The sequence below is a fragment of the Sordaria macrospora genome, chromosome 1 (genome assembly GCF_033870435.1).
Source record: "Sordaria macrospora chromosome 1, complete sequence".
Classification (NCBI taxonomy): domain Eukaryota; kingdom Fungi; phylum Ascomycota; class Sordariomycetes; order Sordariales; family Sordariaceae; genus Sordaria; species Sordaria macrospora.
This window is the reverse complement of record NC_089371.1, coordinates 7604402-7628955: the sequence shown is the minus strand read 5'-3', so window position 1 is coordinate 7628955 and position 24554 is coordinate 7604402. Positions and strand designations below refer to the sequence as shown.

The 24554-nt window shown below is 53.0% G+C and overlaps 6 protein-coding genes across 6 annotated transcripts; 4 read left to right on the top strand and 2 right to left on the bottom strand.

Annotated features, from left to right (window-relative positions):
- Nucleotides 1-1333: 1333 nt before the first annotated feature.
- SMAC4_00358 (uncharacterized protein) lies at nucleotides 1334-4503 on the top strand (the record flags this gene model as incomplete). The annotated part of the gene is made up of 4 exons (XM_066089414.1): nucleotides 1334-1775; nucleotides 2065-2542; nucleotides 2713-2776; nucleotides 2839-4503. The coding sequence occupies exons 2-4, from the start codon at nucleotides 2136-2138 to the stop codon at nucleotides 4501-4503; spliced, it is 2136 nt and encodes a 711-aa protein (XP_065945852.1). The 5' UTR covers nucleotides 1334-1775; nucleotides 2065-2135.
- Nucleotides 4504-4645: 142 nt separating this feature from the next.
- SMAC4_00357 (uncharacterized protein) lies at nucleotides 4646-6733 on the bottom strand. Its single transcript, XM_024655406.2, has 3 exons — nucleotides 6688-6733; nucleotides 5174-6634; nucleotides 4646-5109 (listed from the first exon to the last, which is right to left on the bottom strand). The coding sequence occupies exons 2-3, from the start codon at nucleotides 6538-6540 to the stop codon at nucleotides 4743-4745; spliced, it is 1734 nt and encodes a 577-aa protein (XP_024511005.1). The 5' UTR covers nucleotides 6541-6634; nucleotides 6688-6733; the 3' UTR covers nucleotides 4646-4742.
- Nucleotides 6734-7072: 339 nt separating this feature from the next.
- Nucleotides 7073-8723, top strand: SMAC4_00356 (60S ribosomal protein uL10). Its single transcript, XM_003351763.2, has 4 exons — nucleotides 7073-7339; nucleotides 7404-8164; nucleotides 8224-8450; nucleotides 8672-8723. Exons 1-3 carry the CDS (start codon nucleotides 7277-7279, stop codon nucleotides 8228-8230), a joined length of 831 nt encoding a protein of 276 aa, XP_003351811.2. The 5' UTR covers nucleotides 7073-7276; the 3' UTR covers nucleotides 8231-8450; nucleotides 8672-8723.
- A 51-nt stretch (nucleotides 8724-8774) lies between these two features.
- On the bottom strand, nucleotides 8775-12881 carry SMAC4_00355 (uncharacterized protein; the record flags this gene model as incomplete). The annotated part of the gene is made up of 3 exons (XM_003351762.2): nucleotides 8775-10888; nucleotides 10951-11782; nucleotides 11910-12881. The coding sequence occupies 3 exons, from the start codon at nucleotides 12879-12881 to the stop codon at nucleotides 8793-8795; spliced, it is 3900 nt and encodes a 1299-aa protein (XP_003351810.1). The 3' UTR covers nucleotides 8775-8792.
- A 2935-nt stretch (nucleotides 12882-15816) lies between these two features.
- SMAC4_00354 (uncharacterized protein) lies at nucleotides 15817-17579 on the top strand (the record flags this gene model as incomplete). Its single annotated transcript, XM_003351761.2, has 2 exons — nucleotides 15817-16964; nucleotides 17076-17579. Exons 1-2 carry the CDS (start codon nucleotides 16083-16085, stop codon nucleotides 17577-17579), a joined length of 1386 nt encoding a protein of 461 aa, XP_003351809.1. The 5' UTR covers nucleotides 15817-16082.
- A 2042-nt stretch (nucleotides 17580-19621) lies between these two features.
- SMAC4_00353 (uncharacterized protein) lies at nucleotides 19622-24306 on the top strand. The gene is made up of 2 exons (XM_003351760.2): nucleotides 19622-22431; nucleotides 22490-24306. The coding sequence occupies exons 1-2, from the start codon at nucleotides 20536-20538 to the stop codon at nucleotides 23861-23863; spliced, it is 3270 nt and encodes a 1089-aa protein (XP_003351808.1). The 5' UTR covers nucleotides 19622-20535; the 3' UTR covers nucleotides 23864-24306.
- The last annotated feature ends 248 nt before the right edge of the window (nucleotides 24307-24554 follow it).

Here is a 24554-nt window from a genome sequence, read left to right as displayed (position 1 = left end):
GGGGCCTTGTTTCGTGTTTCCTCTAATCTATCTCAATCTTTCTTCTTTTGTTCTGCTGCATGCAAGAGAACGAAAGATGCGCCGTGTCGTGTCTTGTCGATGGAACCTGTAATCTTGCATCTCTCATTTCTTTTCTCAGCTTACACAGCATATGCTACCTACCCAGTCCCTCCTTATAGCATCTGTTTGTCGAGGTCTCATTGGGCATTTCAGCGCATTGTCCCCGATGGCCGTCGGCTCGAGGACAGGTGAGAAGGATTTGATATATTTGGTGTTAACTCTTATTGTGATTAGTCATGGAAGCTCAATCTGACGACCCTGAGGATAAAGTAGGTGAGGGTATTTGTGATGGGATGTAGTGATATACTGGAATGAACAGGCGAGTGGTGTTGCACAACACGGGCGACCCAAAGAGGTTTTCAGAAGATCTGGCCCTCGGTCACTGTGGGAAGTTCTCGAGCTCTCACAGCTCGGTCCATGCACGAGCAGATACCTACCGACGGCTTTCAACAGCAAGGTCATGGCCGACTCTGGGCGGTTCGATCGGCCGGTCGAAGTTTAGAGGATCCACGACTGCCACACAGGGTCCTTGTACCACGAGGAGAACTGGAAGGCATCTGTGACACAACCATAACAACATCAAGCAACGAACTGGGCCGTGTGCTCAGAGGGAAACATGAGCACAGGATAGGACAGAGACAAGGCAGAAAGGACAAAAACTATGGACTGCCTAGTAGTGAGTGAGTCAAGTCACGGCCCGATGCGTAGCAATAACTGCACATAGGCACCTCCCACCATTACACAAGTAATGCTTGGTGCCGGTGGTCTCTTCCAGTTTTTCGTCTTCTGTGTCAGCCACTGTTTCACGTTCCACCGGATTTACGGGAGAAGGAAGAAAGAAGGAAGGAGCTCGAGGAAGGAAAGAAGAAACTCAAGGAAGGAGAAAGTAAAAAGAAATCCTTCATGCAGTACGCCACGTGCGATATTTGGCCGAGTCGAGTCGAGTCGAGTAGTAAAATTGAAGGCGGCCACGGATGGCGTCGTATGTGTGTAAGTCAGGCAGGTTGTAGCTGTGTAGGCTTTTATCCAGAATAACCAGGTAACCATCTTGACCGAACTTACCCCCTACCCTAGCCAGCCGAGCCAGCCACACCGTAACCCCTCGTCTACCCAATCCTTGGTGGCCATCCATCACATCACATTCATTAGAATGTCAAATGATGTGCGACATTGTCGGGCAAGCGGGGTCTTTGTCCCGCTTGTGGTGTATTTGTGGTAGTCCGAAGACCGGTATGAGATTCAGATTGAATGGTAGAGTAGGGATCAGATGGGTGCACGCCCTACTCGAGGCGACGAATGATTGAACAAGAAAATGAAAGTCGATGAGTTTATCGGACCACAAGTTGAAGCCGGAGAAGCGACCGGTGGGTGACGGGCGACAGGTTCCAGTCATATGAATTCCTAGATTCCCCGGTTGAACACCTGAATCGTTCCTTCCCTTTTACACCACTACAATTCTCAGACCAGACCAGACCAGACCAGCAAATCAAGCGTCTTGATCTTGTACCGCAACCCTCTTCTTCCATTGGGTATTACCAAAAGGACTTGACCACCAATCTCGAAAGCAATCCTTGTGCTACACACGCAACTTACACGCACATCACACACACACACACAAACACGCATTCAGCTTTGTGCCGGAGCCGAAGACCGGGCTGAGGGGCTCTGAACAGGTGCCTACCGGTATTCTACACTGCTTGCCTACCTACCCTGGTGTACGTGTCTGCCTGTACGCGGAATTTTAAATGAACAAAACCCAAGGTGCCTTGCCTTTCTTGTTAGCTTGTGTAGCTAAACTCCCAGTCACGTACGGTCTAGTCACGGCTGTGGCGTTCCGTCATTTATTAATGCTTCAAGAGACCCCAGTTCATTTTTTTTTTACTTTCGTTGCGTGCTGCAGCTCTCCCACTTTCCGCTGCCCCTCCTCTCTCTTGCGTACTTGTACTTCTTCCTGTCAGCTAACCTCCATATATACGACACAAGTGACGCTGACAGAAAAAAAAGGAATTTAACCAACCCCTCCGTCTATTGGACAACAACTGGAGAATCACCTGGAATTCATCTTGATCTCACACATGGATCAAAACATATCACCAAGTTCGGGTGCTGTCTCTGCCACCGCGGAGCCCAGCTCATCCAACTCTGAATCGAGAGTCAATATCACGGTCAGCAGCGAGAGCAGCAACAGTAGCAACAGTACGCGAGATGACGAACATAGTGAAGGGAGCAACAGCAACAACGCCGAAACCAGTAACAGAAGCAACAGGAACGAAGGGACGGGCGCAAATGTCGAGGAAACCGAAACCCAAAGCGACCCATATCTCAGGAGAAGGCCGCAGACACTGGGCGAGGTTATGAGAGAACTGGGGTCGCGCGCGCCTGATGTCATGGTTCTGGAATCGATGCCGGAGGAATCGAGTAGCAGAAACAGGGAGGCGGCGTTGAATCCGAAGGAGGATCTTTGGATGAGTACTGCTGATGGGTGAGTCAAGATGTTCTCAATGGTCCTTGTGGTAATCGAGAGGGCATATGGATTTGGTGACGGCTGGCAGCATATCTCGGAGGCCGAGATATTCGTAGAGTCGATTTGAAGAGTTGGGATTTCCGAGACCAGTTGACAAGAGTCTTGCTAATATGAGAGAACCCCGACAGACGATATAACTCGCCCATTATACCACTTCGGGTGGGAGAGGCGCCTCGGGCGCAAACATTCTATGTATGTTTAACCATCAACCTTGAACTGTTCTCTGGGACAATTGGCTCACCGCCCAAAATCAGGTCCATAAGCACATCCTCCTAAAAGTCGAATGCTTCGAGAAAGCACTCTGCGGCAACTTCAGAGAATCCGAGACCCAGTCGATTGAGCTACCCGAAGAAGACCCAGCAATCTTCCACTACCTGATCGCCTTTTTATATGAAGGGAAGTATGAGCCTATCAAGCCTGCTTCATCAGTTCTCGTCCCCGACCAGCAAAAGGGTAAAGACAAAGATGCCGTGGAAACCAACGGCGCTGGGGGCGGAATAGACTCTGAGACACACAACTCAGACGACTCCGAGCTAGACACCGACCTCAGCGCCGCCCCCGCTCAACGCCGGCGCGAGCGTCAACGGCGTCTTCAACAGCGAGAAAGGCAGCGGGAATGGGATCGCGTAAACGGGAAACACCCCGGCCGTCATCGTCCCAACTGCGGCTGTCCCCGCTGCGTTGTCGAACCCGGACCCCCTTGCTGGTCCTGCCATGCGCCCCGATCACCAGTACCTCCACCCGGTATTGGAGCCCCGTACACCCCGACTGGAACAAGGCCGCCATTCCCTCACCCTCCCGGCCCCGAATATCACCACAGACCCTACCTCGAACGACTTTTGGCTGGCGATGGCGTAGGAGCAGCTGCCAATAGGAGACGTGGCCGCGCAAGACTAGCAGCTCCTCCCCCTCCTCCACCCCCTCCTCCTCCACCACCACCACCACCTCCTCCCGCCAACCACGCTCTACCTCCTCCCCCAGCGCCCACCGCTCAGGCCTCTTCCTCTTCCTCTTCCAACCAGCCCCCCTCGGACTCCTACCATCTAACAGAAGGCAACACCCGCCTCTCCACCCCCGCCGACCTGCGCACCTGGCTCCTCTGCTACGAACACACCTTATCGGTCTACATCCTCGCCAACAAGTTTCTGCTAGACGACTTCAAAGCTTCGATCGCGCGGCATGCAATCGACATGCTCGAGAGCGCGGGGACCGACGCGGCGGTGCCGCAGGTTTTGTTCCTTTGCAAGCGGCTGTGGGAGGGTCTGCCGGAGAGCGATCCGCTGCTTAAAATGGTGTTTGCTAGGGTTGGCTTTTTGCAACCTTGGAGGGGCAGGGGCAGGAGCAGGAGCAGTAGGTATGGGTATGGAAATTCCGGTAATCGAAATGGGGAGAGGAATGAATATGGAAAGAGACGCAGGACTGAGGATACTGGTGATGAGGGTATGACAGCAACAACGACCGAAAAGGAAATGGAAATGGACGAGGAGGAGGAGACAGGGGACTGGTTGCATCAGAACCCGGAGATTGTCACGGCCGTGTTGATGGAGATGGCGGCGAGGAGGGAGGAGGATTTCTATCACACTCAGTACAATCACCAAAGTCCCGGGCTTCATCAAGGACCGCCTGGGATGGGTGGTTATATGGGGTTGCCGGGAATGGGAATGGGAATAGGAATGGGTAGGATGGACGCGGGCGGTAGGTCGTTGCCGAGCATGGAGAGGCCGTGGGCCACGGCGGCGGGAGGGGGTGCAGGCGGGGGAAGAATGAATGGAATGCCAGGAGGGTTGGGGGATATGGGTGGTGGTGGAGGAGGAGGGCCATTGCCGTGGGTGAATCATTGGGAACCGATCAGGCCAAATACTTTGAGACCTGGACCTATAGCTCATCCTCATCATCATTGGCCGTTTGCTGGTAGATGAGCGGGTCTAGAAGGGAAGAAGGGATATGGGAGCTGATGGCTCTGGTCAAAGAGGACGGAATAGGTGCGAAATAAGACGTATGTATGTCGGTCGGCGGGGGTAAACAAGGTAGAGAGATGCCAAATTGGGCAATTAAATCGAAAGGACTGAATCCAGCGAATACAAAACGACGTAGGCTTAAAGTGTTGTGTACTCTAGTCAATTTTATCTATCCGGTTGATGTCTTCCACACAAACTTACTACTCGTCATCCTTATTCGTCTTCCTCAAGCTCTCCGTGGTATACAGAAGCTTCTGCAAATCTTGGGGAGTCAACGTAGTACTATCGTCCTCGGCCGCTTCAGTCACCTTGAGACCACCGGTGGGCGCCACCTTCCAGCCCGAGGAGACAGACTCGTTAAACGACAGAGCGAGGATGGAAGATACGCCGCCGTTGTTGGCCTCTTCCTCCTGGGTCTCGGACGAGGTGTTGGGATCGATGGACACGATGAGCTTGGAATCGGCCTTGAGGTACTCGACATCTAGCGGGGTGCCGAGGAGGGAGAGGGTTTGCGTGTGTTGAAAGGTGTTGTCGGAGGTGAGGGTATAGATTAGAAGAAGGGGGATGCTGTACTGCTGTTAGCCGTTGCACCCAACACAGCATTCTCTGAAAGGGAAGGATGGTGACATACCGTTCGCAAATGACAAAGATGTGCGTCTTCTCTCCCTGCTGAACATCGAAAATCTTCGTCACAGCAACCTTGGTAACCTTCTCCGCCTCCTCGGGAGCAAGCGCCTTCCTGACCTCGGCCAACACCGGCGCCTTGCCCAGCAGCTTGCTGCTGACCCAGTCCCACACAAACAAGTCGTCATCGCCACCGCCGCTGATCAACACGTCCCCGCGCTTCTCGGGGATGCACACCCGGCTCACGAACTCGTCGTGGCCCAAAAGGAAGCCCTCGATCACGTGCGCCTGCGGGATACCGCGGCTCACGCGGATGTGCTCGTCCCTGTCGGCCGTAATGATGTACGTCCGGCCCGGGTAGGCCGGGTGCACGACCACGGCCACCGAAGTGAGCATGGACACGTGGCCCAGCTGCAGCGTGTGCTCGAACTGCGAGGCTTGCAGGGCCGCGGCGAGCTTGGCCGCTTTTTGCCGCTCCAGGCAGCGCTTCTGGTTCTCCAGCGCCTTGAGGTTGCGGAGCGTGTGCACCGTGAGCTCGTTAGCTTGCGGCTTGACGGAGAGCGATTGCACCTTGGCGACGTCGGTCGTAGGAGGAGGAGTAGGAACGGCGGGAGTGGCCGGGGTGGAGGGGATGGGTTCGGGGGTGGCGACCTCGGAAATGGTGGTGGTGGTAGCAACAGCAGCAGCAGCAGCAGCGGCGGAAGCCGTGGGCTCGGAAGGGGTGAAGAGAAGAGGGAGCGAAAAGACGTCGCCGAACTTGTCGGCCGAGAGGATGGTCTTGTTGTCGGGAGTAAGGGCGAGAGCGCAAGGACGCTTGGGCATCGCTCTTTGGCTTAGCTGCTTGAGGTTTCCGGCACCATCGTGCTCAAAGACCCAGATGGTCTTGTCGGATCCGGTAATGGCGACGAGATGACGGCTGTCGGTGGTGAGGTACAGGCCCTGGACAAACGGCTTCTCGAGAGCAGCCTTGTTGTTCTTTGCCCAGCCGCCCTCGGTCTTTTGCTTCTGCTTTTGCCGCCTGCTGCGTCTGTTCACTTCTTTCTGGTGCTGGGTCAAGCCTCCTTCAGTCTTGGTCTCAGTTTGACCTTCAGTGGTTTCCTCCTTGCTCTCTTCCGTAACGGCTACCACCTCGCCATCTTCCACTTTCCTCTTTTTAGCAGGGGGTCCTTCTGGGACGGGCGACTCTTCGGCGGCCTCGACGGTAGGAGCCGGGGTCTCAATCTCGGCCTTCTCTGCGTTGGTCTCTTGCTGCTTGACGGGGTACTTCCATACTGAGATAGGTTCGAAGTTGGAGTCGAATGAGTGGATGTTGCTTCCGCGAGCGGCAAAGACGATGCCGTCGCACACCTTGAGGACGTGATATGGCAAAGCCATTGTGATGAAGTGGATGATGGGCCTGTGGATGGTGGATATCAAGCTTTGATACTGAAAGATCGAGTGTGGTGCCTCTCAAAACTCGAGTGTGATTCTGTTAAATGTGTTAGTCAATTACAACTGAGGGTTGAAAAAGGTAATACAAACTTTGATATTCGGAGTCTTGATGCACACTCACTCCTGGTAGTCACTGCGATGCTTGATGACTGAGTGAGAGTGAACTTGAAGAAAGTCTTCAAACTGACTTATTTGCTGAGCCACATGTGGCTGGACCAGCAGACGAACCATTCACTGCAGCTTGAGTGAGGCTCATGCGATTTTGACGATTTTGTACCGGGGTACCTGCCAAGACCACATTCACAGAAACTATGCGGAGTCGGAGAGCTTGCTTCTGACTGCCTGATTGGCTCTCCTCGCCCAAGCCCTAGCACCCCGACGGCAGCACGGGCCACATGCACCCCTCGCTTCCCACAGACGGATCAACCAAGTCAATTGCGCGCCCGAAATTTTGTCCGGCTTCCAGAATCTCTCCTCCGGTCACCATACCAACTCCAATTTTACCACCAAATCAATCAAGAGAACTCCTCTTGCCCTTAAACATCCTGCCTTCGTGCTAAAAGAAGATATGGGGGGCAAGTCTGCTAACAAGGCCGGTTACTTCGACAAGCTGAAGGGCTTGTTGGAGGACTACAAGTCCATCTTCATCGTCTCCGTCGACAATGTCAGCTCTCAGCAGATGCACGAGATTCGTCAGTCTCTCCGCGGAGAGGCTGTCGTCTTGATGGGCAAGAACACCATGGTACGTTTGTCGTAAGATTGTCGCGATCCTGGAAACCCCCAGATGTTAACTTGGTTTACTACAGGTTCGCCGTGCCCTCAAGACCTTCGTCATCGACACCCCCGAGTACGAGCGTCTCCTCCCCTTCGTCAAGGGCAACGTTGGTTTCGTCTTCACCAACGGCGACCTCAAGGAGATCCGTGACAAGATCCTCGCCAACAAGGTCGCTGCCCCCGCTCGTGCTGGTGCCGTCGCCCCTGCCGATGTCTGGGTTCCCGCTGGCAACACCGGTATGGAACCCGGCAAGACCTCTTTCTTCCAGGCCCTCGGTGTCCCCACCAAGATCGCTCGTGGTACCATTGAAATCACCACCGATCTCAAGCTCGTTGAGGCTGGTGTCAAGGTCGGCCCCTCTGAGGCTACCCTGTTGAACATGCTCAACATCTCTCCCTTCACCTACGGTATGGGCATCGCTCAGGTCTACGACCAGGGCAACACCTTCGCCTCCGATGTCCTCGACATCTCCGAGGAGCAGCTCCTCAAGGCTTTCTCCTCTGCCATCACCACCATTGCCAGCCTTTCGCTCGCTCTCAACTTCCCCACCCTCCCCTCCGTCATGCACTCCGTCGTCAACGCCTACAAGAAGGTTCTTGCCGTCGCTGTCGAGACCGAGATCAGCTGGCCCGAGATCGAGGAGCTCAAGGATCGCATTGCCAACCCCGATGCCTATGCTTCCGCCGCTCCCGCCGCTTCTTCCGAGGCTGCCCCTGCCGCTGGCAAGGCTGAGGAGAAGGAGGAGGAGAAGGAGGAGTCCGATGAGGATGATGGCGGCTTCGGCGGTCTCTTGTGCGTATTCCCTGATACAATCCTTTGCTATGCGACGTCAAAGCTAACTGGTTCTCTAGCGACTAAATGTCTCCCTGACTTCTTGATTGAAGTGCTGGAGGGGCGGCACAATTGGTTTAGGTTGGGTAAAGAGACGAATAATCTTGGCCCTCAGCTACATAGATCATTTGCTGCGCAATCTAGCACATCACATTGGTGGTCTCCTTCTGATGAGTCTGTTTGCAATCTTGATGAAACTGTGCGGGTACATGTGAAAATGTCCTGCTCGTTTTCTCATACCCATCAGGTTAGTCCTTTCGCCTTTAATCCTCCCACTGCCCTGCCCTGCCCTTCTCTTGGAGTGTTTATGATGAGAAAAAACCAAAGAGCTTTTTAACCCTGATTATCATTGATGAAAACCCATCACAAACAACTACTTTCTGAGACACTCCTACACACCCCGATTTTTGTTCTGCTCTACAAATATCATACAAATGGTGTATCTAGAGGCTAACTCTACTTTTCCAGATGCATCCAAATTCCTTCAGATACCCTCAAAATAAAAACTTTGAAACACACCAAGCTCTCTTCTCCAATCCTGCATTTTGTGACCGTGACCCTAAAAAGCATGTTTACCCTGACTCCGATGCTACAACTCCTGAGTTGCCAATACTTGCTGAGCGATCTTGATAGCCGGCTCTGGCAGCCCAGCCAGGCGAGCTACCTTCAGAGCATGACTCTGCCTGTTCGTGCCTTTGCGCAACTTATGCACATAGACAAATCCACCGCTCTCATCTTCTTCCACATCCGTGCAGTACATGGCCACGCCGCCATTCGCACTGCTCGAACCATCCTCAATCATCAGCCCCTGCTCCCTCACCATATCTCCAACCGCATGAAAATGGGTCGCAAACAGCCCCCGGCACTTGTTGACCGTCAACAGATGATGCAAGCTCGCAAACGCCACAGCTGTTCCATCCTCGGGCGTCGTGCCCCGTCCAATCTCATCCATAATCACAAAGCTCCTCGGCGTCGCTTGCCTCAGAATCGCCGCCGTCTCCATCATCTCCACCATGAACGTGCTCTGGTCCGCGTACAAGTTATCCGCCGACCCGACCCTTGAGAAAATGGCATCCACGATCCCCAGCTCCGCGTAATCAGCAGGGACATAACATCCCATCTGCGCCAGAATGGTGATCAGCGCGTTCTGCCTCAGGAAAGTGCTCTTACCAGCCATGTTCGGCCCCGTAATCAACCATATCCTCCCCTGCCCCGGCGAGCCCACAAGGCAATCGTTTTTCTGAAACGTCATCCCGCGGGAAAGCAGGGAGGGTTCAACGGTGGGATGTCTACCTCCCACGATCACAGTTTTTCTTTGCGTTTGCTGCGTCGTCCCCTTCCCGTGATTCTCCTGAGGCTGAGAGTCGTGCAAAATAGGTCGAACAAGATTCTGCTCCGTCGCCAAGCGCGCAAGAGAGGTGGCGATGTCGAGCTCGTCGAGCACCAGGGCGTTGCGGCGCAGTTTGATGAGTAGCGTTACGACGTTTGAGCGTAAGGAGGAGAAGAGAGCGGTTTCTTCGGAGCGGATGCGCAGACGCACGTGGTCGAGCGATTCGCCGAGGGAGGTCCACCGGGGGTGGTGGAAGGTGCGCGTGGTGCGGGTGGCGGTGAGGGTGCGGAGGGTTGAGAGGGATTCGGGCTCCGGTGAGGGTGAGGGTTCGGAGGCGGAGTCGACGTCGGCAGCATTGACGTCAGCGTCGGCATCGGCGTCGGCGTCTAACGGGTCGGACAAGCTGCTACCGTTGCCATTGCCATTGCTAGATGCCGTCCCAGTGCGAGTGCGACTACGAACCGACGACGCTCCAGCTCCAGCTGCTGCTAATCTCGCATCCCTCCCCCTGACAACACAAACATGCCCCAATCCAGCTTTCCACATAAGCGAAAGCGATGGCGCCGCATACCTCGCGCGAAACTCCTCGGTCAGCTTCTCCTTTCGCTCCAGAAGCGACTCCAGCTCGGCGTGCAGCTTGGCCAACGCCCTATTGGCTTTGGGCTTCATGATCCAGACCTGGGTGTCTTCGCCGTAGTAATTCCGCAAGCTTTGTCTCTTGTCTTTTGACGACGTAGTATCCTTTTCCTTTTGGTTTTGGTTTAGGTTCGGGTCTATCGTCGTTGTTGCCATTGTTGTCGTTATTGCTGTTGTTGCTGTTGCTGCTGTTCGGGCTCTATTACACCTAGCGGTGGCACCCTTTGGCAACAACGCCCTCTCGTCTTCTTCCGTGCCTTCATCTTTGACTATCTCCTGCGCGAGAGCGAGCATCTCGCCCGTTTCGCTGTCTTCGAGCTGGTGCTGCTGGACGAGCCCTTCCTCGTCTATGGCGTCCCAGATACGTTTGGCGAGCTTGAGGGGTTGCTCGAGGCTGATGCGGGCGAGGAGCTTGGTTAGGCAATCATGTCCTTCTTCTTCTTCTTGTGCTGGGATATTATCTTCGGAGGAAGAAGAGGAGATGGTGATGGTGGCCTCGAGGTAGTTGACGATGTCCTCCGTGGCTTTGATGGTGCTGGCGAGGCGCAGGAGGTCGTCGGCGTCACCGCGGTTGAGAGCAAATTTTTGGACGAGACGCTGGGTGTCATGGGAACGACGGAGGAGGACTGTGATGGCGTCGCTGAGGTCGGGGTTGGAGATAAAGCAGGTTATGAGGTCCAGACGGGCGTTGATTACCGAGAGGGACGTCAAAGGGGCGCCTAAGTTTGTCAGTGATCTTGACTATGTACACAGGTAAAGGGAATAAAGGGGGCGATCTTACTGAGCCACTCATTAAGCAGTCTCGCCCCACTCTTGGTCACCGTCCTCCTGATGGCATGTAACAAGCTTCCGGCAAATTTGCCATCCCTCATGGTCTGTTTGATCTCTAGAGATCGCATGCTGTTCTTGTCGATAGCCATGATTTGCATGTTATCATGGCGTATGGGCGGCTGAAGCTTCATGCTCAGGCCTTGAAGCCGGTCTCTGACACAGTGAAGCAAGACGTTACCTGCCTTGATCTCATCGTCTGTGAATCGAATTACTGTTTCTGCGGGTATTTTTGCGTCCAGCATCGGTGCCCAGTCCTTGAGGGTTTGGATATCCCCGCCTTGCGGTGAGTAGTTGAAGGGATATCTCTCCTCGTTCAAGACGGCCAGGATGTTGTGCTCTTCGGCAGACTCAAGGGACTTGTCAAGGACTATTTCTCGCGGAGATATCCGCGACAGAACACTGCCCAAGGATATCAGACTTGTTTGCTGGGTATAGAAGTTGCCCGTGGATAAGTCTAGCCATGCTAGGCCTATCAGAGACTCCTTCTTTTGTTGGCCTTCTCCCGAGTTCAAGGCTTCTTGAGAACTCGTGCCTTCCTCTGATTTGGTCGCAGGCAGGTGAATGGCCATGATGTAGTTGTTGGCATACGGGTCCATGAAGTTCTCGTCGATCAGGGTGCCCGGAGTAATAATCCGCGACACTCTGCGACTGTGCATCAGACCGCCCGATTTGATCTGCTCTGAAGGGGAATTCTTGTACTCCTCCGCTATGGCTACATGGCGATTCAGGTCTTGAACTAAGACTTTGAGGTAACGTTCAAGTTGGAAAAAAGGAAACCCAGCCTAGAAGAAGGTCTATGATCAGAACAAAAGTGCAAACAGGAGAACTAACTCAAGAGACGACTTGGAAGCCGTGGTGGAAAGGCATGATGGACACACGTGAACACGAGGATAGATGGAAAAGATTTACCATTGGGACAGAGCCGGCGCTCGTTCTCCTTTGTGCAACTTTGAGATTCAGAAGCGGGCCGACCTCCTCGGCATGCTCAAAGTACAGTTCGTAGAAGCCTCCCACGCGCGTGAGCAAGACGCAATTGTCAAACTTTTGCATGTTTTGGCGATACTGTTGAATTACTGCTGGGTAAGACCGTTCTTTTTCTTCCTGCTGCGGTAAGATGAAAGACTCGTCGGGAAGGAGAGCACCCTGAGGGATCTCCTTCAACCTGACTGTCTTCGTCTTCCCTCTTTTACGCTTGGTTGACGGCTCATCTTCCTCTACCTCGGCCGCTTCTTCGGTAGCCCCTTCGACGGGCGGCAGAGACTCCTCGACCACAGCATCGAAAGGAGCGGGCAAGCCATCCAACTTGATGGCCTTCCGCCTGCCCCTTTTAACCCTACCAGAATCTGTGTCATTATTTAGTCTTTCATCTTTCTGGGCATCCAGGATGGGATCCGCAGTAAGAGTAGTCTCAGACACGGGTAGCTGATCCAGCTGCAGAATCGTCCTCTTGACTCTTTTGCGGCGAGTCGTAGAGGTGCCTTCTCCTTGGACTGACTCCTCCACCACTAGAAGAGGGCCGTTGACTGCGGATTCAACGACGGGCGGAAGGGGCAGGTCGTTCAACTGCACAACGGTCCGGGTCTTTATGCCGCGAATCTGAAGCTGAAACAGGCGAGAACAACACGGCGTGATGTCTTGGACGGGGCGGGCGGGGATGGCGAGTAGCACACTGGGAGGTCTAGGTCCGGCGGAGATGAGCGAGGTCTGAGTGGTCACATAGTATCTACCGACACCACTGACAGCAGCAGCACCACGGCAACGTCCAACAGTGGGGGCAGCGGTTCGGATGTTATTGACAACGCATAGGCGACAACCGCTGTTGCTTTGGCCGAGAGACGCTATCCAGAGGCGCGGAACCTGTTTTGGGCGCGGGGGGAGCATCAAGAATCGGCGATTATGGCCTGTTGTTTTTTCGATGGTTTCCTGGTTGGGCCTTGATATTCCGAAATGTGAAGACGGAAAACGTGCAATTCTGGCGCGACCAAGTATGAGAGTAGCAAGTAGATATGCCTAGTGTATGCACAGAATGGCGCGCAGTTCCGGGAACACCCCTTCAAATAAGTATCTGCCGTCAAGATCCGCGATCAACGTGACGAGGCGTGATCAATGTCGTGAGAAAGGAGGTTGAAGACTTGAAGGAGGGGGGGAACCGGGGAGTAGTGTCAAAAAAGAGACAAAAATGGCATGGAAATAATCAAGAATCAGGTGCAAACGGCCGCAAATGGACCCCTCCAGCACCTGGCAGTTGGTTCTTGGCAGGCACTTTGCGGGCGCTCTGGTGTCGACTTGCGGCAACTGAAGTGAGCCTTCGAAAAGTGGGGACAATTGTTTCTCCTCTGTCCCGTTTGGGCCCGGTGCCATCGCGCCATCCAACGCCAATCCCGTAAGGTGTGTCGCTCCTCCTCTGTTTGCACGAATTCTTCAGTGATGCTTGCGCTGGGACATCCCTTGGTTGTGCCTAAAAGCCGTTCGAAGATCGCTGGAGAAGGCCTGGAAGCTCGCAGGGTTTGGTGTTGAAGTCATCGGAGACAAACCTCCAATGTTGATGCAATCCCGGACATCGCCAAACAAACAACCCACCCAGCAACGGACAACCCCTTTAACACCGACACCCAGATCTCGGTCTTTGCTCGTGGGCAATCCCCAGTTAACAACGCTAGCAATTTAACATGGAGACCTCGCAACGCAACATCGCCTCTTTTTCAAACCTGGTCGCGACTTTTACCGATTTTGAACGGCATGATCTGGGGAACCTGGCTCGCCCGGTTGCGTGTCGCTACCTATTCAATGCATGCCGATAATCTTGCTTTGATATTGAACCTTTGAAGAACTACTCGGCGATAAACGGGCAGAACGGGCTGGGGTCATGACTTTCCCTTTCCCCCGGTTTGTTTCTCTGTTCGTGTTTTTTCTTTGCCTCTCCCGGAATCCGCTCCCGCAAGACTACATATGTCACGATATAACCCGACTGACTGGGAACGATTCCACTTTTGCGAGACCGGTTCCCTCCATGTGGCATTCTACGACAGCTCATCGGCCCATCTGCCAGCACAATCAGAAGGTCACCCAACAAAGTGAGGAGAAGGGAATTACATATCCGATTCATGCTCGTGAAGGGAAGACGTTTCGCATTACCAATTTCCGGTTCACTTCCCCATCGGAGGATCTCACAGACAGACGCAAACGGACATGCCCTGGCGCTCTCTCGCTCTGCCGAATACCGAATCTCGGTGGTTTGACACCCTGTAACAAGAAGCAGCAAAGAAGTGAAACAGACTCAGCAAGATCATGATGGGCAAACGCGCAAGCCACACCCGCGCGCACCATACTGAATGTCCGAGTCTGGACCATCCGTGCCCTGTGCTCACAGCCTGTGGTTTTGTTGGTGAATCAGCCTGGACGTCTCGCATTATTAAGCGACACCATGTTTTACCGATCACTGATCTGTTTCGCTTTTCATCATGATGAGTGATTAGAGTTGGACGCCAGCAAACGGACGAACGACGGCTTGGGACGGGTGACGAAGGAGATTGCTGGAAGGATGCTGTTGCGCCTCATCTTTGATTACATACGCTTACCATTTTTTATTGCGGCCATTGACACCAGCAGGACGGTCACGGCTGAATCTACGATCCGACTAAGCCGGCCTTGACCAAGCACCAGAGACAGCCCGGGTGTTTTGGTTTCTCGTTTTCTGAATCCAGTACCTGATGATGCGTTGTTGATGACGCTCAGATCTCGCAACGATCTAGACGCTGCAACCAAACGGCGGTCTGTTCCGAAGGATGATGATGTGTGCGGACTGCGGACGGACTCCAACAAAAGGAGACGAGTTGAAAAACGACCAGACCAACACCGCTAATAAGAGACAAGACAACGTGTCAGCCAAAGTTGGAAACCAGACGGGAGTCAACCACAGTTTTTGAACCCAATCATTTTTTACAAAAGGAAAAAAGAATTCGATGCTCATCACCATGAAAAAGTCTGAGTAAAGGAGAAACCGTCAAAGGCCGGGAAGGGGTGCCGGGATGAGGCCCGGTATGTACTGCTGCCACTCCAATGATGCCCGCATCTGACTGGCATGATTCAAGTGTGGCCCGATTGTACCCCTCGGCCTGGTTGTGAATGGATGGGCCTCGGTGGCCACTCGACCGGCAGATAATCGGCATCGACCGATTTTTGCCCATGTTGACCCCATGTTGTACCAATTCTGCCACCATTTCCAGCCTTGCCGAACCCTTCCTCAGGCCATTTTCATCAGCTCCGCCTGCCAATCCTAGCGAACCCCCGTCAACCACACCTTATCTCCTACCCTATTCTCGGCATCTTGCGAGCACCAGTTAGCTCCGTTGGTACCAAGTCGTAGCACTGGTAGCGTCCCAAGAAGACCCCAATCCTGGAAACAACGCAGATTCTCCCTCGGTATGGTAGGGCCTGGGCACTCGGCCAGAACCCTCCCTCTCAGGACCCTTCACTCCACTATCTGCACCAGCGACATCATGGCCAAACACACTCCTCTCTTGGGACTGACAGTCCGCCTGTCTGTCACCCCCCCCCCTTTCCATGTTCAAATCCTGGAAGTAAAGAAAAATAGGATGAGCCGTCAAAGTAACATGAACCCACTTAATCTAGAATGCGCGTCGTAGGTGGCCGTACGGATCCAGGATGCGGCCCGAGGGACGTCTAAGTCGTGATTATTTCTCAAGGTACCAACCATCAGGTGTAGTCAGCCTGAGTTATAAATCAGACCTCCTTCCCTTCCCCCACCCTCCGTAGGGCTTTACTCAAGACTATTTCTATTTGTTTTAACCTGGTCAACTCTTCATATCCCTTGTCAAGGTTTATGATATATAAGATCAGTTGTCCATAACATTCTGCCAACGACATACGATAACATCCCTTGGTATTAATAAGCTGCCGCTATTATTACCAACAAACATCGCCTCAGCTACAACTTACACCCGCATAACTATATCACCAACCAACCACCTTGGCGACGAGTATCTCAAGGACGAGGAAACTATCACTCGACGACATTTTAACGACCATCTGCACATACTCACCACCACTTCAGTAATAATCATGATGACGGCGCCGATGCCGCATCCGTTCCAAGCCCATGTTCCGGCGACACCTCCTCCTGAGCAGCCGTTATTCGGCAAAGGCCCAATGTCTCCCGATATGTCCAAGACAGGAACAACAACCACAACAACTTCTCAACAAGAAGCATTCTTCAACATGTTTGCTGCGCATGCCCAGCAAGTACGGGAACAGCAACGACAAAAGCAACGACAGCAAGATGCGCAGCAGCAGCAACAACAACAACAACAACAGCAGCCAACCCCCGTATCCTCCCGGCAGTCTAGCAGTAGCGCTCCCGTACCACCAACACCACAATCACAAAGCCAAACACATACACCGCAAACAAATTTCCCCTTCGGTGGCATGAAGGCGAGCCCTACAGGAACAACAACAGACCCAACCACAACCACGATCCCCACCCTCGACCCCAAATACCTCGCCATGGCCTCGCGCATCGCCGCCTACTACCAACAACGGTGCCAAGCCATCGCCAACTTCCAGCAGCAGCGGTGCCAGCAGTGGGCCAACATGCAGCGCGCCAAGTGCCAGGAGATGATGCAGGCCACGATGCTGGTGGTGGCGTGGTACACCCGGGATCGGATCCAGCGAAGGCGCAGGAAGCAGAAGAGGGTGTTTAAGCGCGGGTTGGAGCAGAGGGAAAGGCAGCGGTTGATGTGCCAGCAGCAGTCCCAGTCCCAGTTCCCAAGAGGGAATGGAAAATATGGAGGAGGGAATGTTGGGAATGTTGGAAAAGTGACAAAGGGGGAGGTGGTAAGGAGGTGGGTTCTGGATGTGCCTATTGGGATTTTACCGCCTTCGTCTTCTCCTGTGGCTCCCTTTGCTACTACTACTTCTACGGTAGCGGTAGAGAAGGGAAAGAAGGTACCCCAAATACCCCAACCATCACCAGAAGTCCACGACCCCCTCCAAGATCCCGCCGAAGCCATTTTTTCTCTGGGCGGCGGCAACGGAGAAGACATGGACTTCCCAGAGACCAAGACCGAAGACAAAGACTCGCAGCTCTACACCATCGCGGATAACTTGATCAAGTCGCAGCTGGCGAGGATCGACGTCCCTCTTTTGGGGGTGTTGAACTTGGACGCGAGCGACAGTGAGTCGAGTTCGTCTGACGAAGAATATGAGTACGAAGATGATGATGATGAGTATGAGGACGACTACGAAGAGGAGTACGACGAAGAATATGAGGATGAGGATGACGGAGGAGAAGAGTTAGGTGAAGAAGAAGAAGAGCAAGAGGAGGAGAATATGGTGTATGAATGCGTATATGGGAATGACCAGGGACCGAAGGTGATGAAGGTTACTGCTCTTCCTGCTGCTTTACATTATCATCATCATCAACAGCAGCAGCAGCAGCAGCGTACAAAGGTGGAAGACAATGCTTTTGTTGTCATGTCGTCGTCGCCGGAGGGGATGGGGTCGGAGGAGGTTCAGTTGGGAAGCGCGGGGAGGAAGAGAGGTGCGAGCGAGATTTCGTGAAAGCGCGAGGCGTTTTGGCCTGGCCTTTTTCTCAGCTTTATTTTCCTCTTTTTTTTTTTTTTTTTTTTTTTTTTTTTTTTTTGCTTTGTCTCTTGTGTGTATCACGGTGGGAAGCATGGTGTTGGATGGAAGGGATACCATACATATAGAAACGCGGACTGGAGCAATATTGGTCTGTTTCTTTGGAGATTTTGTTAGCAAACTCAACTAATGGTCGGTCGGTACGGTTTGCTACGGCACAGCGAAGGGAAGGGGGCGTTCTTGGGAATAATGGGACGGAGTCACGGTCATGGTCATGGTCGGTCGGGGTGGCGGCGTTGATTCCGGGGTTTCACACACACACGACGTAGCACACAGCCTTTCTTTTCGTACATTGATTGCTTGGATGATAGCGTAGCATACTTCTCTCTCTCTCTATCTCCATATCTTACCTTATCTCACCTTTCACTTGCACATAATAGTATCAATGAACTACATACCTACTTACCTTCTAATGACCACAAGACAAACGGAACCATCCACCTACTTACTTGTACACACACACACAAACCCCATCTTGAGTGACGAAAATCCATTTGCCTTTGCCTGCCCGTGATTCCGACAATGAGATGGATGGTGTCGTGGTGTCTTGTGACAGGTGGTACTACCCCCATCCCTCCAAAGGAAAAAAAAGTAAAATTGCATGGTAACACGGCGGACCGGACCTGTCCCTCGAGTGATCGAGTCCGAGTCCATAGCTATAGTCGTGTCTCTTGTGTCCATCTTTCCAGTGTTGTCAAAGTAGGTATGCATGCCGGCCGGAAAAAAAGAGGACATCAGGAAAGCGAAGGAGATGAACGTTGGCCAGTCCACGAAACATTGAGCTCTGATTGCCTGCCGGAATACCCACACTACAGTTAAATACATGTCTCAGGAATTCTATCCCATGGACGATATTGGTTTGTTCGAGGTGGCGTGGTGGTGATACAGAAAAGAATCTGCACACACGCACACGACAGACGACGAACGAGGGCGAGACACATACGAGACAACCTATAGAGACAGACAGACAGACAGACAGCATGCAGAACCCTTCTAGATCCATTTTTCGCCATACCTACCATATCGAACCCTTAGAATGTGTCTTCTTACCTTTCCTCTGTTTGGCTTATCAGAGCCATCTATCTGTTCCTTGTCAAGTTTCACAAAACCATTGATGACAGGACAAGGAGACAAGACAAGACAGCGAGACAGCAACGAGATTTTGATTAAATTTGTGTGCTCGGGGTCTGGAACTCACCAGGGCTGCCAAAGACATCGATCTGTGTTTGATGGGGGCGACTTGGCGATCATGGACCCTTTTTTTTTTTTTCCATCTCTCAGTTGCTGGGATAGAATGATTATCGTTCTCTTTTCTGTGTGTGTGTGCGCGTGTCAATGTGTCATATGTTGTCAAAAGTTCCATTCCATGTCTTGGGTTGTCTGATCATCGTTCCGCAATATCCAATATCAAAACCTACCACCTTGACAGAAATGGGGGCCAAACGGGGGGCCGAATCCTCGGGACGGAAGAGAAGAGGCGAAAACCTAACCACGAAGGAAGAAGCTCGTATCAAACACAACCCGGGAGGCGTATCTGATCGGCTATTTCGGATGCCGACCCTGAAGATGTAAGATAATGAGAGAGAAGAAAAAAGATCATGTAGTTCAGAGAAGAGCGTAGTGTGTTTCATGATGTATGGTCGGCCCACGCGGTTGCTGAAACGGGACGGGAACAGTCGACGGCTAGGCATGTTGTCGTGGTTCCTCGTCGTTTGAAGGAACTGGATCGACCGCATGCGTGTAATGCGTGTAATGCATTCGACATGGTTTATCAACTCCTGAAAGTTACGAAATGTTGGGGTCCAGATCGGCTGTTGCTGTACAAGTGGAAAGAGAGAGGCTGTTGCACTTCACCTTTCCTTCCTGCTGCAGAGTGCGGGCGCCTTTGTTCCCCCGCCCTCTCATAGGCTGGAAGTCGGAGGAAAGAGACATCAAGAGACAGGAAATCATCAAAGTGAGGGCATGGTGAACATGGCTTCCCCGCATTTGTTCCCTCTGTCCCCGCCCCTGTACTTGCTGTTTTTCTGGTGTTTCAGGCGTGGCTTGCAGTGGATCTACCCCGGCCACAACCCTCAGCCCTGATAGCAACGAGCAAGAACAGCTCAGCACTGCGCACAGGGCAAGCGGCCTCGGATTGGACGCACCATCGACACTGAGGTGACCAGCAGCCGACCTCCTCCCCAGGCTTGCACTAGAGTGACTACCTAGGAAAGAACCACCTCCACCATCAGGGCCAGCCAGCTGCCAGCCCAGCCTGCCAATTCAGCACTTCACAGGGACTCATGAGGAAACATTAGTGGCAGAGATTGGATCCGATAACCAACCCCCCCAATCGGTCGGTCCGTCCTTTTTGCAAGCATTTCCTCTTTTCCTCCTTCCATTCCTAGTCGCTCCTCCTCCTCCTCCTCGATCCTCGACCCGCGATTGACCCCCCCGCAGACTTGTTCGCTGGCCGTCACCTCCTCTAAGACAACACTCGCGTCCCGAAACATACACCACGATACCAATACCAATACCGTCCGTTGGCTCCAGATGTGTACAGCAGATTCGTTAGTTTCGTCAGAAATATAGCCGTGTGCCAAACAGACAGACGCTTTAATCTTCTTTTTCAAATACCTTGAGAACCTGGTGGATGACTTGTCGTGTTATGACCTACGCTTGACCATACATACTACCTTACATACCGCTCGACCTCTAAGCCTGTACCATACAACCTTTTATCTAGTTTCTCTCTACCCTACGATTGCTACCTTGCCAACTTATATCTACGCTCTTTCTCCCGGCAAGATCCTAGATTATCTCGTCCCCCCATCCCCCCTCTCGACTACTCGACTCTCATACCAAACACCATACATACAACCCTTGGTATAGCAAGATGGGCGGGGAATCAGCAACCCAGCGCAAGCCTATCTCGGCCTACCCGGTACGCGCACCCAAGCCTGTCGGCCAATACATCACCAACATCTACAAGGATCGCATCAGTCAGTTCTACGCAAAGGGACAATGGGAAAACAACAACCTCAATGCCATGATGTTTGAGGGCGTCGCCTCAGGCGAGCCCCATGTCAAGCTGTCCGTCTGGGATGCCCCCGACCAGGATCGACCAACCTTTGACGAGGCCGTCAAGCACGAGTTCAGAAAGACAGAAGTCGGCGCTTGGTTCGGTCCTGCATGGTCTACCCACTGGTTCAAGGTCGTCCTCACGGTCCCCAAGGACTTGCGAGACAAGAGATTACTCGAACTTCACTGGGACGCCAACAACGAGGGCATGGTGTGGACGCATGATGGCAAGCCTCTCCAGGGCTTGACGGGCGGTGGTGAACGTACCGAGTGGATATTACCAGGCTCGTTCCGTGACGGAAAGAAACATACCATCTATATCGAGATGGCCTGCAATGGCATGTTTGGTGCTGCAGGAGGCGGCGATATTATCCAGCCCCCTGACCCGAACAAGCACTTTCGTCTCGATAAGGCCGAGATCGTGGCCGTGAATCCCGATGCCCGGCAATTATACCTCGATATCTGGATTATTGGGGATGCAGCACGCGAGTTCCCCAGTGAATCGTGGGAGCAGCACCAGGCGCTAAAGACATGCAACGAGATTATCGAGGCTTTTGAACTCGGCAATAAAGACTCCCTCAAAAAGTGTCGAAAAATTGCACAGCAATACCTTGGTCCGGACGTCGACTCGGCCAGGGTATATGACACAAAAAAGGGAAAGGAGCCGCTTGTCTTTGGTATCGGCCATTGTCACATCGACAGCTGTTGGCTATGGCCGTGGGATGAGACCAAGCGCAAGGTGGCTCGGTCATGGTCTAACCAGTGTGACCTGATGGACCGCTACCCAGAGCTCAACTTTGCTTGTTCGCAAGCTCAGCAATACAAGTGGTGCAAGGACCTATACCCCCATGTCTGGGAACGTGTCAAGAGGAAGGTTTCCGAAGGCCGTTTCCATCCTATCGGAGGTAGCTGGGTTGAGCACGACACCAACCTGCCCAGCGGCGAGTCTCTGGCCCGGCAATTTTTGTACGGCCAGCGCTTTTTTGAGAGCAACTTTGGAAAGAGGTCCCAAACATTCTGGCTGCCTGACACTTTTGGCTATTCCAGCCAGCTACCTCAGCTCTGCCGCCTTGCTGGCATGACTCGGTTCCTAACCCAGAAGCTGAGCTGGAACAACATCAACAAGTTCCCCCACACGACCTTCAACTGGGTCGCCCTTGACGGCACACAGGTCATCTGCCACATGCCCCCTTCAGAGACATACACCGCAGAGGCCCACTTTGGCGATGTTAAGCGCAGCATGTCACAACACAAGTCTCTGGACCAAGACCATACATCTTTGCTCGTCTTTGGCAAGGGAGATGGAGGCGGCGGCCCTACATGGCAGCACCTAGAGAAGCTCCGTCGCTGCCGCGGCATCAGCGATACCGTTGGTCTTCTACCGCGGGTGTCCTTGGGCGGCTCGGTGGATGACTTCTTTGATAGTCTCGAGCGGAAGGCCGATTCGCTGGTCACTTGGTTTGGCGAACTGTACTTCGAGTTGCACCGCGGCACATATACTACACAAGCGAACAATAAAAAGTTCAACCGGAAGGCCGAGTTTGTGCTTAGGGATATTGAGCAGCTCGCAACGATTGCTTCACTCAAGGAGAAGAATTACAAGTATCCAAAGAAGGAAATCGATGAGATGTGGGAGGCAACACTGCTCTGCCAGTTCCACGATTGTCTTCCTGGCAGCTCGATCGAGATGTGCTACGATGATTCGGATAAGGTATGTTTGGACTTGATCGGCTGTTTGTGATGAATAGTTACTAACTTTATTTCCAAAGCTATATGCACAAATCTTCAAGACCGGCGCAAAGCTCTTGAAGGATGCATGCAAGGCGTTGGGCGTATTCGAAGTAGAAACCACAAGCCTGGAGCGTGGCATCACCCTCAACACTCTGCCATGGTATCGCGAGGAACTTGTCGAGATATCGAAGGGTGAATTCGGCCTTGCCAAGGGTGTAGGACCTCTTCTCAAACTCCAACAGTACGAAATCAGGCAAGAGGAGGATGGAGTTAAACTCCACAAACTATCCAACGGAGTCTTCGTACTTGAGAATAAGCGCCTGAAGGTCCGAGTCGAAGCCGGCACCATCACGTCCCTCTACGACAAATATGACAGGCGCGAGATCATCCCCGAAGGCCAGCGCGCCAACCAGTTCGTCCTCTTCGACGACAAGCCGCTTTACTGGCAAGCCTGGGACGTCGAAGTCTACCACCTCGACACGCGCAAGGAGCTCCAGTCCAGCGAAACCCAAGTCCATGAGGAAAAAGCACACCGCGTCAGCGTCATCACCAAGACCAAGATCTCTGACGAGTCGCACATCTCCACCATCATCAGCCTCTCGGCCGCTGTCAACGAGCTCCAGTCCTACGTCGAGGTCCAATCCACCGTCGAGTGGCACGAGACCATGAAGTTCCTCAAGGTCGAATTCCCCGTCGACATCCGCAACACGGAAGCCTCCTACGAAACCGCATTCGGCATCGTCCGCCGCCCGACCCACTACAACACCTCCTGGGACATGGCCAAGTTCGAAGTCTGCTGCCACAAGTTTGCCGACCTGTCCGAGCACGGCTACGGCGTTTCGATTCTCAACGACTCCAAATACGGCTTCGCCACCACCGGCTCACTCATGCGCTTGTCCCTGCTCCGCTCCCCCAAAGCCCCGGACGCCCACGCAGACATGGGCTCGCACACCATCCGCTGGGCCATCTTCCCGCACACGGGCTCCTTGGGAGCCATGACCGTCCGCAAAGCCTACGAGTTCAACAACCCGCTCAAAGTGCTCGAGTCACCTCACGAATTCGCCGCCCTCGACGAGCAGGAACCGCCCGTTTGGTTCACGGATAACTCTAACCCATCCCTCATTCTCGACACCATCAAGCGCGCCGAAGACGACGAGGGTGTGTCAGTCGAGGAGGACGGAAGCCCGCTGAAGAAGAAGAAGGGCCAGAGCGTGATTCTCAGGATCTACGATTCGTTGGGCGGACGCGCGAGGGGAACGATCGAGACGAGGTGGCCGGTAAAGAGAGTCAGCAAGGTCAATATACTGGAGGATGAGATCGAAGAGATTACGAGTTTTGATGTGGCGGAGGGGAGGTTTGAGGTGGATTTGAGGCCGTTTGAGGTTGCGTCTTATCGGTTGGAGTTGGCTTGAGCTGTTCAGTGAGTGAGTGAGTGTTTGCTGGAGTCTTTCGATAACTTGTGCTGGCTGGTGGGAGTGGGACGGGATGGATGGATCATGGTGTTATGTGGTCTGATGTCTGTAACGATGCGATGATTGCTATGAAACTTTTTGATGATGACGCGGAACCATGGGAAGTCAATTTAGTAACAAGAGATGGGGAACAACCTGAAGTAAAAAAAGAGCGGTGGTGGTGGTGGCGAACACCCCCGTCGGACGGTGTGGAAGAAAAGAAAAAGAGTAGTAAGGGGAAGGCGTCAGCATGGTGTGGACGTGGTGGAACATGACCAGACCGGATCATAACAGGACAGGACTAGTTAGAGATTGTATTTTTAGGGTATAAAGGTATCTGGAGTGATGACCGATAGGTAGTTAGTTATCACTGACCATCAGGTTCCATGATCAAAACAAGTGTGTTGAACATTTACATTTTATAAAAATCGTCCCTATCCTCTTTGGAATCGTGTCTCGCGAGCTTTAACCAGCATGTGTATGCGCTTAGCACGTCTTCTGCTCTGAAGTGTCCTCGCCCACCTCGGTATTGTCTTGTTAAAGAGTATTCCTATTGACGAAACAGTTATTGGTAATGTTGATCGAGAACCGGTTGAAAGGGTCGTCGGTTGGGAGTTATGAGGTGATGCTGTAGTCTTGGCCGGCTGAGACT